This window comes from Urocitellus parryii, chromosome 9 (assembly GCF_045843805.1).
Source record: "Urocitellus parryii isolate mUroPar1 chromosome 9, mUroPar1.hap1, whole genome shotgun sequence".
NCBI classification, from domain to species: domain Eukaryota; kingdom Metazoa; phylum Chordata; class Mammalia; order Rodentia; family Sciuridae; genus Urocitellus; species Urocitellus parryii.
Window position 1 is genome coordinate 24,990,010 of NC_135539.1, and position 17,391 is coordinate 25,007,400.

At 43.3% G+C, this 17,391-nt stretch overlaps 1 protein-coding gene across 2 annotated transcripts in view; it reads right to left on the minus strand.

Moving 5' to 3' along the window:
* The window catches only part of Auts2 (activator of transcription and developmental regulator AUTS2), a 1,053,970-nt gene extending 1,038,628 nt beyond the window's left edge, over nucleotides 1–15,342 (minus strand). For both annotated transcript variants that reach the window (XM_077802807.1, XM_077802806.1), the window contains exon 1: nucleotides 15,034–15,342. In XM_077802807.1, coding sequence (XP_077658933.1) covers nucleotides 15,034–15,342 — 309 coding nt within the window. The remainder of the gene's footprint in view (nucleotides 1–15,033) is intronic.
* Nucleotides 15,343–17,391: the final 2,049 nt, after the last annotated feature.

A 17,391-nucleotide genomic window follows, 5' to 3' on the forward strand; every position in this document is an offset into this window, starting at 1 on the left:
ACTGAATAAGGGTCACTGTTTAAAAAGCATGGTGACCCATCCATTAACACTGTAATCCTTATGCCAGAAAATTTATGCCTTTCTATGTCCACATGTTCTCTAATGATGCCATTGCTGTCAGCATGCTACAGGAGTGTTTCTTAGAAGATGGAAATAATGACAAAGAACATCATTGGAAAAGCAATTACTTGTTATACTAACTATTTTACAATGGCCATATGGACTGAATTTCAGCAAGATAATTTCCAAATCAGGCTGAGTGTACATATTTCTCTGTCCCTAATTCCAGGTACATCATACTAAATAAAATAAGAGTACAGCTAAAATATGGACAGCAGATGGGGAAACCTACAAGAATGCTATAGTAAAGTCCATCTGTAAACAGTAAGAAGAGAACACTCAAGTGCCTGAGGAAAACTGGCAATCATCTGCTAGCCCATCTTCACCCTGTGTCCTTAATCAAAAAAACATCACAAGAGGGGTATTAAAAAACACCAAGCCAGCCAAGAAAGGACACACACACACACACACACACACACACACACACAAAAAAAAAAAAAAAAAAAAAAAAAAACTCATGGTTCCTAACTAAGAGTTTAAAATCTGAGTCAAACCCTAGGCATAATAAAGAATTTATATTTTATACATCCATAAAATTAAAGCGTTAATAAATTGTCTTTAAAATCCTGGACTTAGGTACTGGGGTTGTAGTTCAGTGGTAGAGAGCTTGTCTCACACTGTGAGGCCCTGGGTTCAATCCCCAGCACCACATAAAAATAAACAAATAAAAATTAAAAATATTGTGTCCATTTACAACTTAAAAAAAAACTGGACTTGAAAAGTATGGCTCCTATTACACTAATTTTTTACAGTTAATTTTAAAAGGAAATGCTGTGACTTAGGTCTCCCTTACAATTACATAAAGAAAGAACTCTACCACATTTTCACTTTGGGTATTGGAAAGTAGTTGGAAAGAGGGACAAGACACTGTGTCTCAGAGAATGGTGGTTCCAAGCAGAAACTGCCACCTCTCCTCAAGTCAAAGACTCTTTTGAGAAATGTTTAATTGACTTGTCTTCATATTTACCTAGAAGTCTTCTGAAATTTCAGTCCCAGAGAGGACATGGGGTGTGTGTTTTGCTCTTCTTTGTTGGGGATGGGGGTTATCTTACCTTCCTGTCACCTAGCCAAGTCTAAAACCTTAAGCATTAAAGGATGAAGCCCAGCAAAGATGAGGAGGGGCCTTCTCAAGAATGTACAATACTCTATTAAAGCAGGTGGGATTTCTATATGAAGCAAATCTAATAGCCACATTCATTAGCATACTCTAGCATAAACAAACCTCAACAGTATAGAATGGGGAATGAAAGAGAACAATTTGCAAATGTCCTTAGAATAATGAAAGGAAACAATAATGAGGAAATAATGGACTATTTGTCACTAGGTACCTTCAAGAAATAGATATCAAGAAAAGCAAAGAGATATTTAGTATAGTCTTTAACCAGTAGAATGGAGTGCCTATTAGATTTTTGGGTTCTCTTTTAAAGTTGCACCAATAATAAGGTCTCTTTTATTGTGGAAAAGATTTCTGAGAGAAGTGCCACCTCCCAGCAAAATACTTAGAAATCTCTAGTATACTAGATTCCTTAATGCACAGAAAAGTAAGAAGGGTGCTAATCCTTTCTCCAATTTTACACTCTGGTTTCAGGAAGTCACTAAGAAAATTAGGTCAAGGGGTTTACAATAGGGACAGGCACACAGCAGCCCTCTCATTCATGAGCCTGAAACTCTTGTCATTTTAAAATCTACCTGAGTAATGCTGAGAAAAGTCAGATTCTAATACAAGGAAAGCCACTGAAAGAAACAAAACAGCAGCAACAACAATCATGCTACAGATGTACTATGTGATTGGCAATAGTAGAGTACTTGCCTATCTATCATGTGGAAGGCCTTGAGTTCGTTTCCCAGCACCACAAAAAATAAATTAAGAAAGGATTCACCGGCTGGGGCTGTAGCTTAGTAGCAGAACACTTGCCTTGCATGTGTAGGGCACTGGTTTTGATCTTCAGCACCACATAAAAATAAACAAGTAAAATAAAATCATGCTGTCCAACTACAAAAAAATATTAAGAACGAACGAACTTCCCAAAAAGTGGTAAAGTATTCTCTCCTATTTTTTTTTAAATGCTGTTGGACTTTATTGTCTTTATTTTTATGTGGTGCTGAGGTTCGAACCCAGTGCCTCATGCAAGCTAGGCGAGCATGCTACCACTGACCCACAAACCCAGCCCTTTCTCTCCCCCTATTTTTATAACTAGAAAACCTTTTGTAACCGAAGATAATTTTCAGGAGCAATAAGGAATAGAGACCCATTTGAGGCTTTCAGAAAATGAATCTGTATTAAAAAGAACAGCATAAAGGGATGAAGGGTCCAAGTTTACATTTCCCAATCTTGAGCAAGTTAACAATCTTCTCTGAGCTTTCTTCAACTGAAAAACAGGTATCATTTCTTTTTTCACAGGGTAGTTCTATGCACAATAAATGCAAAACTGCACATTCAATGCCTGGCATAGAGCAAACAGTAAATGGCAGCTCCCTGTTCAAAAATATCTTTTGGTGGATTTTTTTGTGGAAATATGTCAACAGTTTAAAAAAAAAAAACACTGAACAGATACTATGCATGGATTACTGAGTAAGAAAGCAATTATTCTAAAGTCCTCAAATATTTATTGAAGGATATATGTAGGGAGAGAGCAGGGACTAAAGGCAGAGAATGTAGAGAACTAAAAGAATACACAGGAGAAAATACAGGGAGAAAACTCTGGCTTTCTCATTTCTTAGATTCCAATCATAACTCCCAAGTGACACAGAGTAAGCCATAACAGAACATATAACAGACCCCACCCCCCAAAAAACTAATAGCACTTGAACTTCCTACCTGCTGCCAAAGAAAAGAATGAAGCACATCATATCATGGTCAACACTTCAAAAATCTCCTTCACATTGGCCCCAGGACCTCAATCCATGGGGAAATCATTTCAGAAAGATTAAATAAATGCTCCCAAAAGTAAGAAATAAGGTATTCTCTGACCTAAGCCATATCTCAGTATTAAGACTATCAATTATGTACTATGATTAACATTATTATTATCATCTGTGATATCAGAAACAGGACAGTTAAAACTAACTCTGGGTATGAAATACCAGAGAAATACCAGAAGCAGCTGCAGTTAAAACTAACTCTGGGTATGAAATACAAATAAAAGCATGGTTTTGAAGTCTGAGTGACTCAAAGAGCCACATGACCAAAATATTTTACAATTCTTAAAAAGAGATCAAGGGAGGTAACAGTGGATAGAAATGCTCCATTACAAAGTTTTTGATATTTTTAGATATTATGTAGAACTACTTTTTAATACAGGAATTATTACTGGAATCACATTATACTTCAATATCTAAAAGCAGTTATATTCCTGAAACAATCTGGTCCATTGCTATATTAGATTAATAAAATGTTTTAAAACAACACAACTATCTTACACAGGTTTCAACATTCAGGTGTGAAATCACACCTCCCAGCACACAAGGCTGAATTATCCCCTTACCTCTCACCTACAATTATCATTTGCTCCCTGCCCTGGTGGCTCTCAGCTACCATGTATCTTCAGAGCCTCAAACATACCTTTGAGGGTCTCATCTGCTATGGAGTGAGAGGGAAGACAAAAACAAAAACTTCACCCAGGTTCACACAACTTCTGAAATATCTTTAAAACACACTATGGGACTGGGGTTGTAGCTCAGTGGTGGAGTGCTTGCCTGGCATGTGTGAGGCACTGGGTTCGATTCTCAGCACCACATATAAATAAATAAAAATATAGGTTCATCAACAACTAAAAAATATATTTTAAAAAAACACAGTATGGTTAGGAATGACTATTTTTCAAAATAAAAACAGTAAATTTACTTCATAGTTCCTATAAAGGCCAGCTTCTTCCATTAAGGTCAATTCTAAAAATTTAGCAGAGGATGTTTCATCAGTTGAGAGGGCATAATTAGATGTTTTGATTAAAGCATTTTCCTTCCCTGGTTAACAAGATATAACAGATGTCACCAACTTCCCTAATAACAATACAGCCCTGCTTTTGGCATCTTTACAATTTTAAAACTGAACTGTCATATAGAAAAATTATAGCTGGAGTGTCTCTGTACAATCATGACTCTGAAGTGGTTATGACATGCCTGGACTCCCCAATGGAACAGATATGGAAATCATATTCCATATTCATAGCCTGGAGCTCTCCTTAGCACGCACTTGAAAACCTAGCTCTGAAATCTGAATGATGCGGGCTTATTCAAATCACCACCAATTATTCCTGGAAGCCCCAACCAAGTGAGGTATGAAACCTGAACAGAAAATGCAAATTTCAGCCACCTTCTTCCAGGAGCACAGTGAATACATGAAGAAATGTGTCTCAAGAAAAGCTATGCCCTCTCACTCTACAAAAACCCCAGCTTCCCTACAGAGAGGAGTGCTGTACTTGTTTGTTTTTTGTTTTGTTTTAAAGACTCATAATTTGGGCTGGGGACTTAGCTCAGTGGTAAAGCACTTGCCTTGCATGTGTGAGGCACTGGGTTCGATCCTCAGCACCACATACAAATAAATATATTGTGTGTCTATCTACAATTAAGTATATATACTTAAAAGAAAAAAGTCTTTTAAAAAAAGACATAATTTTTCACAGCAAAATTCCCTGGCACATTTGATCCAATTACCAAAAAAAAAAAATTGATTTATACCAGTTTTGTCAAAGTATCAGTCCAGAGTGTAACTAGAGATAGGTCTGCATTTCAAATGGAAGGCAGAGCCTCTATGATTGAAGTGTAACTCAAACATCCTGGTTTAAAAACTCCATTAATGACATCAAGCAAGATCTAAAGATTACTCAGCCCCTATGTCAGTTGCATGTGTTATTTATAGGACAGTACATCAATCATGTCTTCCCCTTACTATTTCCTACTTTCTGGTGGTAAGCTATTTGGTCTGCCAAATTAATACATTTCCATTGCTGCTGCAAATCTAAACAAAGATTGATAAAAGATTAATAAAATAGTTGGGTTCTCTACAACCACATACACACCCAAGGAAATTCATCAATGTCTTTTTATTTGCATATTTGGCTGACTGCCCCCTAGAGCAAATACGTATGGCACAATGCTCAGGTATCCTACTTTATGATTTGCATTTAATTCTAGGTGTCAACCTGCTTCTATTTTAATTACACCCATCTTGATATGTTATTACAATCCCATGAAAACTTCATTATATGAATGGCTATAAATACACACACATGACAAATAGTTGTTATAAATTTTCTGGTTCAGCAATGAACAGACAAAGTGCCTTAGCCAACACATCAGAGGACTTAATATTTTCAGTCTCTTCAGTAGAAAAATTTTGGTTGAGTCTTCAACTCAAATGTGCTCCAAAGTTCCCTTGTAGTATGTGTTCTGCTAACAATATTGTTAAGTTGTTCTGAGTTTCCCTAGATTTCGAGGCTGAAGAAAATATTATGCCCTCCCCTCAAAAAAAATGGCCCAAATTAAGATCATCTTATAACTAAATAGTTATTTTTACATGGGACACTAAGATAAATGAGCAACCCCAAAAAATATTACCACCCTAACTTCTTTAGCAGTAGGGGAGATTTTTTTTTTTTTTTTTTTTTTAATGTGGTGCTGAGGATCGAACCTAGTGCCTCACACTGCTAGGCAGGGGCTCTACCACTGAGCCACAACCCCAGCACAGTAGGGGAGATTTTTAATTAAGTACACAGAGAAAAAGGTCAATGAATTTAAGGATAATTCAAGTGCTGAGGAAGAATTATGAGGTTGGGAAAAATATTTTTTTAAAGATTCTTGATATTCAGTAATAATCAGAACATTACTTAAAAAAAACTGGAAGCTTTACAATCATGAGTATCCATCCTTATTTGAAGCAATAAATAAACAAACAAATAGACACTTCCTTTCAAGGTTCCCAATCCACAAAACTCCTGTGTACTAAGGAGAAGTAGAGTCCCCTAGTTTGGCTGAGTAACACTTAGAGCCTCTAACTCTCAGAGTGATCTACAGATCAATTAATTCCTCAGAGCTGTGTTTTCATGTCAAAATGAGAAGTAGAAATACATAACTGACTATAAGGTCTCTATCTCTGAAGCCACTGAGGCTTAGAAAGCACTAATAATGGTTGGAGTGGAATGGATCCAAAGGATTCTCTGAAAAGGTGTAGGTCCAAACTTAAGGAACATTAATCTCAAAACTAATTTTCACAAGCAACTAAAGTGATCACCATAAAAAATAAGGAAAGAGCAAACTGCAAAACAAAGCAATGCATAATAACAAATGCTTGTGTCTTTTACCCTGATGAAAGTATAAATTCACTTTGAACTATTAAAAAATATTTTTCTTAGAAAAACACAATCCAGGGTGATCATTATTTTCTCCAACTTAACATGTACAGAGTCAGAGGGTAGAAGTCATTGGAATTTCTTCTTGTGGCTGGAAACAAGTGATGATCTAATCTCCAACTATTGTTATCTACATCTTCATTCTCTTAAGGATTCCCACACAAACACTTTGTTTTTAACTATGGAAAACCATTCAACCTTTAGCCTGCAAGCACAAGTGAACAAAGACACCTAGGAGAAGAAGGAAAAACAAAAAGTCTACTTCAATATAACAACTCAGGGATAACTGCAAGTCTGAGCTATAATCTATTTAATTCCTTAGCTTTAAGTTCTTAAATATCACTGCCATCAGAAACTTTACTGAATCCTAAAATGAGTTTGGCTCTGAGCTGCAATAAATGGTTAATGTGAGCACAAAGAAAATGACATCCCTCAGTTATGATCACATTTTGACCCTGACAGACAAGTCTCAGATTCAGAATTTAGTTGCAGTTTGAAAACATTATGTTTCATCCATATAATCAAGAGTAACGATCTGTCTTTTGCAGGCTGTGCCTCAGTAGCACCCAAAGGTACTTACAATATGAGAATTTTCTGCCAAATAATTAATTCCAACCTTCGTTAGCCACTTCGCATTACTTTATTCACTGGGCTTTCTCCTTCTGGGCTTTCTCCTTCTGTGACTCCAAGTTTACTGTACATGGGTTTTCCAGGGCTCTGAAGGTACCAAGGAGGTATGGCACCATGAGGTATACACAAGCCAAAACAACAGGAAAAGTTTTTTATTAAATATTTGCATGTAGTTAGTAAAGTGTCATGTTTGTTCAGGCAAACCCCAAACAGAATTCAGAAATAAACTGAGAAATTAGAAAGATGAGTCTAAAAAATTGTAGCAAACAATTGCCCTATACAGAGCTAGTATCAGAGTCCCTCAAATAATGCAAGTTCAGAAATTTTGAAGTCTTCACACTTCATCCACAACTTCTTAAATCCATTCATTATCTTGGATTATCTGCAATATTTTGATAGCTTCACAGTAAAGGAAGGAGAGAGACGGGAGGAGGGAAAACAGGGAAGTAGAAGGGCAGACAACAAGTGGGTGATAATCTAACTAAACCCTAAGATGAGATTGCCACATACACTAATGTGTGAAATAAACACTTCAAAATAAGGGAGCAGTTCCCATGATTTCAGACTTCAAAGTTCCCAAATGCATGGAATCAAAGACCTGAACAAGACTGAGGCAAAGAAGCCTGCACTTGCCTAGACCCTCCCTTCCTAAGCAAGCAAAGGCATTTATCATTTTAAAAGCAAAGGCATTTGATGAAATTTACCCCTTCCCTTCCTCAGTTACTAATAACTTAAACAATGATATGTATTCAGTAATACCAAAATATGCAACACCAACAACCCTTATCCTACAAGTTTGACAGAAGTTACTAATAACTAAAACAACGATATGTATTCACTAATACCAAGATATGCAACACTAACAATCCTTATCATACAAGTTTGATAGAAGTATAGCAAAAATAGAGCTCATATCTGGAAGAAAGAAGATACTTTGGGTCTCAGCCTCAAATTCTATATTCTCCTTCTAGAGGAACAAAAAAAAAATCTACATTCAGAACAAAGGTATAGATTATATATCAGAAACAGTTCTGTCCCCCTAATAATGTACCCAAATTGTTTCTGATCCTCTCCTGTCTCCAATTTTACCAAACTAATTGCCATATTTTTCTTCCTAACCTCAATTATCTGAGTTTTCAAATCTAAATTTTTTTCAGAGCTTTTTCAAAAACTAGTAATTTTTATAAGGTTAAAACTACATTTAGTATATTACAACTCCTATTCAGCACAGAGGTAAAATAAAATTCACCCTCTACATGGATACCCATGAAAACACACACACACACACACACACACACACACACACACACACACACCGTGTCCCTCCCTTCCTCAAGTGCTACCAGCCCTCCTGTCCAAAAATGTCCAAATGCTAAACTTCAACTATTTTTTCCCATTTGGGGGTCGTTATTTCTAATCCTAACATTCCCTCAAACTAAAAATCACCTTTTTTTAATTTAATGATTCATTTATGTCCTCTCTACTTCCAAAAAAACAGCTTAAGTGGTTAATTTCCAGTTAACACAAGCCACATGGACTCATCCTACCACAACCATCAACCTCATCTCACATAAATAGTCCTCCAGTGATACTCTGCCTTACAGAATAAAATACTGAAATTCAGTAAGTATGGTAAAATGCTTGAATTCATAACCACACACACTATCCACACTCTTCTGTCTTCCAACCCTTCTCATCCTTTACAAACTCCTCAGATGCTAACGCTATACACACTTTCAGAAGTGAAATGCTCGGAACTGACCCATTTACTCAGCAGTCCCAAGCCAAACTGTCTAAGACAGAAAGTGAAACAGGCAACCAAAACAGTTCCACAGCTTTCTTTGGCTCTGTTAACAGCAGAGGAGACATTCTGACCCTTTTTGAATTATCAGTTCATACATATGAGCAAAAGGCAGCTAATCTGACACCTTTGTTTTATCATCAATGTCAACCTTCTTTCTCATCCAACCTTCCCCCCGCCCCCCAGGTTGCTAAAAAGCAGCAATACAAGAAACTGGAAGGGACCATGGGAGGATAAAACATACTGGCTGAAGGGCAGCTTGGTGGCCTCAGAATTGGGCTGCTATCACAATGAAAAGGTTAATAATGAGAATCACTCACCAATACTCACCTCATGGTAGGGATGCTAGAAAGCTCACAGTAGGCTATAACCCTCACTATGTACGCCTCAGGCTGCCCTTGCCACAACTGCTTAAGCCGAAGCTTCCCACTCAACTACACGCTTCTGTGCCTGATTTTCCAAGTTGTCTAATGTCAGCCCATTGACCCAAGACTGCCAAGAAATCACCATATTCCAAGATCTAGAAGGACTTCTTTTTGGAATACTGTCCAGGATGTCCCATATTGGTTTACAGATTACAATGCTGAAGTATAAGTACCCTGTGGCCAAATAAATTTAGGAAACAAGTCACATGTCTTCACTGATATTCAAAATTCACTTTCACCTAATGAAGACTTTTAATTCTGACAGAATAAGTCATTCATTTAATTTTGTCTAGCCCTCTAAGATCCAAAATCTGTTTTTAGTGTAGCTTACTCTGTTTTGGTCTGAAATACAACTTATGAACATCCTGCAGAGCTATTTTCCCTTTCAAGATTGAGACTCTTTCGCTCTAAACTAGCCCAAATCCCTCCAATAATGGATGAAGAAAATGACACTTTTATAGAGTTAACTCCCCAAGAAAGATCTCTATACAATTAGTTTAAAGGGATAAGCCTGGACCATAGGTCTCCACAGGTCTCTTGACCCTGTAACTTTTTTCTTTTTGAGAACCCAGGGGGGCCCTACCATGGAGATACATCATCAGCTTTATATTTAATTTGAAACAGGCTCTCATTAAAGTTGCTGAAATCAGCCTTGAACTCAAAATTCTCCTGCTTCAGCCTTCTGATTAGCTGGGATTAAAAAGTTTATATGGCAACAAGCACTCTTACTGTTGCACTCAATTCTAACAGCACTTCATTGCCCCCATGTCTTAATCACATAACGTAATGTCTTCTTATTTGTCTATTTTATGTGCTTCTTCAGTATTTAAAATGCTCTCCAGTTCTCCACTCCTACCCTATCTATGCAAATCACTTCATCCTTCTAGGACCAAACTTCTCCATGAAGACCCCTCAAAAACTTCTGCCTGGGGCTGGAGTTATGGCTCAGTGGTAAAGCACTCATCTAGCACACGTGAGGCCCAGGGTTCAATTCTCAGCACCACATAAAAATAATAAAATAAAGGTATTGTGTCCAACTACAACTAAAAAATACTTATATTTAAAAAAAAAAAACTTCTGCCTATCTCTGAAAGTCTACTGCACTTATTATGTCTAAGTCTACTTATTATGTATTCAAATACCTGTTTAAAAGAATTTTACAGGTGATAAACTTATCAATTAAACTGCATACATCTTCAAGATGCTATATATATTTTTTAAGGTTTCTCCATATTTCTAATGCCTTGCACATACGAAGCAATCTATAAATATTTGCTCTCTCAAATAAAGAACATGATTATTGTTGTTTTTAAAACAACTCATTGAGTCTTGACCATAACAAACTGTTGGAAACATGGCATATGATAAGTACATCAAATTTTGTACAGCTGGGCTGGGGTTTGTAGCTCAGTAGCTGAGTGCTTGCCTCACATGCATGAGGCATTGGGTTTGATCCTCAGCACCACATAAAAAAAATAAACAAACACAAAGCTATTGTATCCATCTACAACTAAAAAAAAAGTATAATTTTTTTTTTTGTACATCCTATTTAAGACCACTGATGTGTGGGTAAGCCCTGAGACACAGATAGGAAATGAAAACCACAGTATGATCTTATACCCACCAGAAAGAACTGTGTTCCTTAATTTTCACAAGATTCCAAGGCTCTAACAAGTCTCTTGTCTGCTAATTCCACCAATTTAATCTTTACATCTCCATGTCAGTTACACTAAGTGAATATTCCCAAAGAACCCAATGCACAAAAAAAGAATAAGGGGAGGGGGGCTGAGGTTGTGGCTCAGTGACTGAATGCTCTCCTCGCATGTGGAAGGCACTAGGTTCCATCCTTAGCACCACATAAAAAGAAAGGTATTGTATCCATTTACAACTAAAAAAATACTTTGAAAAGAATAAAGGGGAAGTGGATTTGCAAAATCAAATTTTCAGCCATAATGCTCACATGACTTCCTCTTAACAGAGATGACACAAAAAGCCAAACATCAAAAAGTTACTATTATCTGGTGCATCAGCATGCACTGATGGTACTAGGACCCCAATATTTCCACCATTTGTAAGTTCTTAGCTGTACCCACTGTAAAAAAAAAAAAAAACTAAACATATCTGGGGATATTCGCTCTTAATTCTGTCATTTAAAAAATTTCCAGCTAAACAATACCATAACCAAATGGTAATTCCACTTCTCTACTACATAGTGAAAAGAACACCGTGTTCAACTTTAGCCTCCTCACCTATCCTCTTATCTTCTATCATCAGATTCTTCATAATCACACACTTGAACTTCAGGGAACAATTACTCAAGGGAAATGTCCCTGCAGAATATAAAACTACCTCAGCCAGTTTCACTGTCTATGAGGTGTGAGACTTGCCAAACTACCCGTATAGCTTTCATCATCTAAAAAAAGATTCCAACAATAGTAAAACTAATCAGCATAAAAATCAAGGCTTTCATTAGACAAGTTTAATTACTTACTCTCCAGTATCTGTAAAATCATAGCTGGACTGAAATTATTTATGTCAACATATTTCATTACGAGTTTGTAAAAAGGGAGCCCAAAATCAAGCTACTCAAGACAAAATCATGAAGTCAATGTGTCCATTAACACCTGAAGCATGTTCCTTGAGTCTGACAGCTATTGTTATAAACTAGCATAAGTATATAAGCCTAGCTATGAAAGTCAATATTCCTGGTTTCTTATCATCGCATCATACCAGCAGCAGCCTTAGTGAGAGGTGATAACAGTTGTTTTCAGTTCTAAACACAGGGCTCAAAAACACAGTATACATTTAGGGTAACTCTTAGGCTCTATAATAATTCTTAACACTTACAAACATGGTCTTAACACACATTTTGGTCCAAGTTCATAGTTTAGTTGCCCATTTCCTAATCAGCCCTCATGTTTCCTGGTTTATAATTTACTAAACCTTCCAAAACGATTAGTGGAACATGAGAGGTTTTATTTTAACAATCACTACACATATATTCTGACTATTCAAAAAGGACACTGTGTGATACCAAGCAGACACCACATCTACCTTTTGCTAAAGAACCAGACAAATGTTTTTCCCCAGTGTATGTTTAATATGAAAAGTTTACTAACAGCTTTCCTACAAAAGTTAGACCTATGAAAATGTAAATAGTAATAGCATATCTGACATTTGGGAACTGGTGAATTTCTTTAGGAATGATAATGATACTGTGGGGGTTTTGTAGTTTTTGAGTCATTATTTAGAGATTTATATACAAATATTTACAGATGAGATATCACATCTGAGAGCAGGGAGTAAGTACATGGACCACGAAAGAAACGTGATAACACATGAGTTGGTAGTTACTGAACTTTGGTGTTGGGTGTATTAAGAATTAATGTTCGGCTTGTCTACTTTTGTGTATGTATACATTTTGCTACCAAATTTTAAATAAACTTTTCAAAAAGTTAGGCCTGTTATACCTACACAGATAATATATATTTAGATATGAAGGTGACACAGAGCTCAGCTAACCAAAGTAACCTGAGTTTTGAATCTGGAAAAGTACCAGAAAACAATTACAGCAAGGAAAGAAACAGTATTAGTAGTACATTTTTAATTCGGGGTCATTTAAAAATTAAGTTTTCAAACTCAAAATAAACTGGAAAGAGCACATTTTCTTTCAAAAGCCAAGCATATTGATAAATATATTACAAATCCAAACAGCTATTGTTGTAAACTGGCATTAGTATATAAGCCTAGCTATGAAAGCTTACTAAAAATAAGACAATCAAAAATTATTACATGTTATATCCATCTCTATTTGGTCTTCCAAAATGATCATGGGAATCCAGAGGCCATTCTTGCTTAATGAGAGGGACCACAAAGAAAGAAGAACCACTTGTAACCATCTTTTACAAGTACTTTCCTGAACCAACCACAAATTAGCAACGGTGAACCAAATTCTAGGCAATGCTTTCTCTTAGGAATACATGATGCCATATCAATCTCTACCTTGAAGAGAAGTCACACTTCAAAGTACCCATTCACCTTGGCAAAGTTAAAGCCACGGTTAGAATTATCCTAAGTGGTGAGCCCCAACACTCAAAATTTTGGCCAATACACCAGTTCTAGAACCAAAGGGTAACTGATTCCATCACTGACATCAAAATCTATAGTCACCACCAAATAACCATCATCACCTTCCCTTCCTCCCCAACGAATGTCCACCATCCACCACCACCTCAACCAAAAGCAGTTCACAGAAGAGAACAATGCTAACAGGAAGATTTTTTTTAACCTGACACCAGAACACATACACAGAAGTACAGTTACTATATGTAAAACATAACCCTTCATTGAAAAAGCTTGTATTTGTGCTTTTGAAACAATACCATAATAACAGCTAAAAAAGAAATTAAAGTGAAAACTTTCCTTCAGGATTCTCAAACCTTCACATTAGGTGCAAGAAAGGTTTTGTGCTTAAGAAAGCTGGACCAACTCTGCAGTCTCAAAGCATTCGGTGTGTGTGTGTGTGGTACGAACACTGGGGGAAGGGACAGGGAAATGTGGGGGGCAGTTAAAATTCATAGAGGCCAATGCTCAATCCTAGCATCAAATTAGATCTGTCCAGGCAAATATAGTTTCCCCTGAACCCTAGACAGACCCCCCACATCTAGTACCATCTTCCGAACACCACCACCACCACCACCACCCCAAGCCTCTTAACCGGCAGGAAAATGTGCATTTGAAAACCAAAGATGCTTGCAGGTGCCTAAGGAATAAAGACACATACACATACACATACACACAAACACACACACACACACACACAGCAAATCACTTAGGAAAAGCATACATACACACACACACACACACACACACACACCAAAAAAAAAAAGAGAAAGGAAAAGGAGAGGTACAATTGAGACAAGCCCTTCAGCAACCAGCTAGAATTTTATTCTTTCCTCTTACCAGTCCTCTGGTGTACCTTTTTCTGTCCTTCAACTCAATTGCTCATGTACACACACACACACACACACACACACACACACACACACACGGGCATGTGTATGTGTACAGATAATATTATAATTAACCCTTGCTGTAACAGAGCTCCACACGGAATACAGAAAAATATTCCATCCTTTCCTCTTCTCTCCCCTCCTCCCTCCTTTCTCCTAAACAGGAGAAAACGCCCCCTTCCCCATCTTCAATTTTAAAAAAAATGCGGTGGGGGGTGGCAAAGAAACCACGAAACCCCTCCGTCTCTGGCCCCTGGACACCAGGAAAGGTGTGTGCTAGACACACGCGGACACCGGCTCTGGAGAAGCACCCAGGAACGGTCCATAGGTGCCCCAAGCCCAGCAGAGACTTCACCAGCCAAGAAGCCATGATTGGGGAGGGCGCGGAGGCAGGGGCAGGAGCAGCGCTCTCCGCGGAGGGGGGCGCATTGTTGTGGTCCCCGCACCCCTTTCTCTCTGCCCATCCGCTGTGGAGGGGTGCGGGAAGGGGGCGCCGCGGAAGGCGAGCCAGGCAGGGACCCGCAGGCGGGCAGGGCTCCGCGAGTCCGCCGCCGGCGCTCCGCCCGCGCCCCCGCCCGCGGCAGCCCCGGCGGGCCAGACAGACCGACAGACAGCGCCGAGCGCGGCGAGCCCGGCGGGGAGCCCGGCGCCGCCAACGGGGCCGCGCATAAAGGCAGACGGGGGGAGGGGGCGCTTACCTCCAGCGCTTCAAAAGTGACAAAGCTGGTCATGGCAAACCCATCGATGATGTCCTCTTCGGCCGAGGTGGACTCGCGCCGCTTCCTCCGCGGGGGTCTGGGCCGGGACGGGGCGGAGGACGGGGGCTTCCCATTGTCTTCCTTGTCGGAGCCCGACGACGAGGCGAGCGAGGGCGCCCGGGTCCGGCCGGCCCCGCCGCCGCCCGCCGCGCCGGCCCCCAGACCGCCCCGGGAGCGCCTCTCCCGGTCTCGCTGCGACCGCGACCGCCGCTTTTTGCGGAGTCCATGGCCCCGAGCCGGGCCATCCATGGCTCTGCCACGCCGGGGTCCCCGCGCTGGCCGCCCGCGCGCCACAGGCTCCGGCCGCGGCCGCACAAAAAAATTGACACGGAGCCCTCCCTCCCGCGGCACGGCGTCCCTCCGCCCCGAGCAGGGCGCGGGGGCGGCGGCGGCCGAGCGCCGGCGGCGAGGGAAGGAGGAAGGCGCGGAGAAAGAAGGGGAAGGGGCGGGGAGAGGGGAGGGCGCCGCGGCGAGGGCGCGGGGCGCGAGCCCAAGTGCGGGGCTGCCCGCCGCACCGAGGGCCGAGACGCCTGCGAGCGGCGCCGAGCAAAGTAATGGCTGCACACACGGGTCTCCTCCGGAGGCAGAGAAATAACTCGCCGAGCAGGCAATAAATCAGAATAGCGGAATGCTTTGATCGGGAGACGAGGAGGCTCGGGGGAGCCCGCCCCGCGGCCGCGGCCCGCCGCGCCCCCCGCCCCGCGCAGACGCTCGCCGCCCGCACCCGCCGGCGGGCCCGCAAAGGTCGCGGCAAAGTGGGGGCGCGGAACTTCGCCCGCCCCGGCGCGGGAGAACGCCCCCGCCGCTGCTCACGCTCGCCGCGCAGGAAACTCACTGCCGGGCCGCAAGAGGTCCGAGCCGCGCAGCCGGCGGCGGCCGGGGCCGGGCAGCGGCCGCGGCGCGGCCAGACTCCCCAGCGCGGGGCGCATAATAACGCCCGGCCCGTGCCCCGGGGCGCTGCGCGCGGCAGGCGAGTCTCGCCGGGCAGTTGAGGTGGCGCTTGGCCCCGGGCTGCCGGAGGGAAGCGGAGCGCCGCGTTGCCCCTGCCACAAAACAGAGTCCCGGTCCCGAGAAGAGGGCGCCCTTCCCCAAAACCGGGAGGGCGAGGCAGGCGGTCGACAAGCAGAGCAGAACAGAAAGAAAGCTCCCCGGGAGCCGCTGGGGAGCCGTCGCCGCCTCGCGCCGACCGCCCGAGGCAGAAGCGCTGACAAGAACGCCGCTCTCACCGCCGCCGCTAACGCTGCCGCCGCCGCCGAAGCCCCGAGCCGGAGGGTGCACGGCGTGTCCCCGGGCGGCTGCAGCGGGAGCCCGGGCACGGCCCCATCCTCCGCCCGCCTCGCTGCGCTCCCGCTCCTCCCCCTGCGCGGCCGGCCCACCGCCGCCGCCGCCGCCGCCGCCTCAGCCCAGCCCCGCGCCGCCCGCCCGCTTGCTGCCTCGCCCGCGCGCGCGCTCACGCCCACCGCCTCCCCGCGCCCCGCTCGGCGCGCGCTCCCGGCCAACAGGATCACGTGGGCGGCCGGGCTCCTCCGCCCCCGCCCCCTCCCCAGTTGTAGAGTGTGTGGAAAGCAGAAGGCTGGGGGCCGGCAGCGCTCGCGAGCCCAGGGCATGCGCGCTGGGGCGGCCGGGCCTGCGCACTGGGGGTAGCGGGGCGCCGCGCAGGGGGCGGGGGGCGAGTGGCAGGGGTCTAGGGGACGAGCGGCGGGGGCCGCGCGCGGGGGCGGCCGTCGGGAGCGCCCCGCCGGCGGTCCCCGACCCTCTGCGCGCAGCGCGCGCCTTCCCGGGACACTTGCTCCTCGACCCGCCCGAGAAGCCCCAGGGCGTTTCCCCCGGGCGACCCGTGGGGTCGGAGGAGGACGCTCGGGGCGGGGACGCCGCAGGGCGCTCGAGGCCGGGGCGTGACCGGGCGCAGCAGAGGGAGCGGGCGTCCGGCCGCTCGAGGCCCCGCAGCGCTCCTGCAAACTTTTCCCCACGTGGCGCCGCCGCGCGAGGCCGAGCCTCCCCGCGCCGGGCGGCCTCCAGCGCGGCCAGGAGCGCGGGCGGCCGCGAACTTGACCCGTCAGAGCCGCCGCCGCCGCGGGCTTCCACCGCGTCCCCGCGCCCGAAAGCAGCTGGTGCTTGTGGAGAGTTGTCCTGAGGAGCCGAAGGAGGCAGGGCCACCGCTCGTCCACGGGGTTGGGATCCCTCGGGCCGTCACCAGCCCCTTGGCACCTCATTGTCCCTGCGACCAGAACCCCACCGCCCGTCACCCTGTCGCCCTGGACAGCCCACTCGGGGAAGACGGGAAGGGAAGTGACCGGG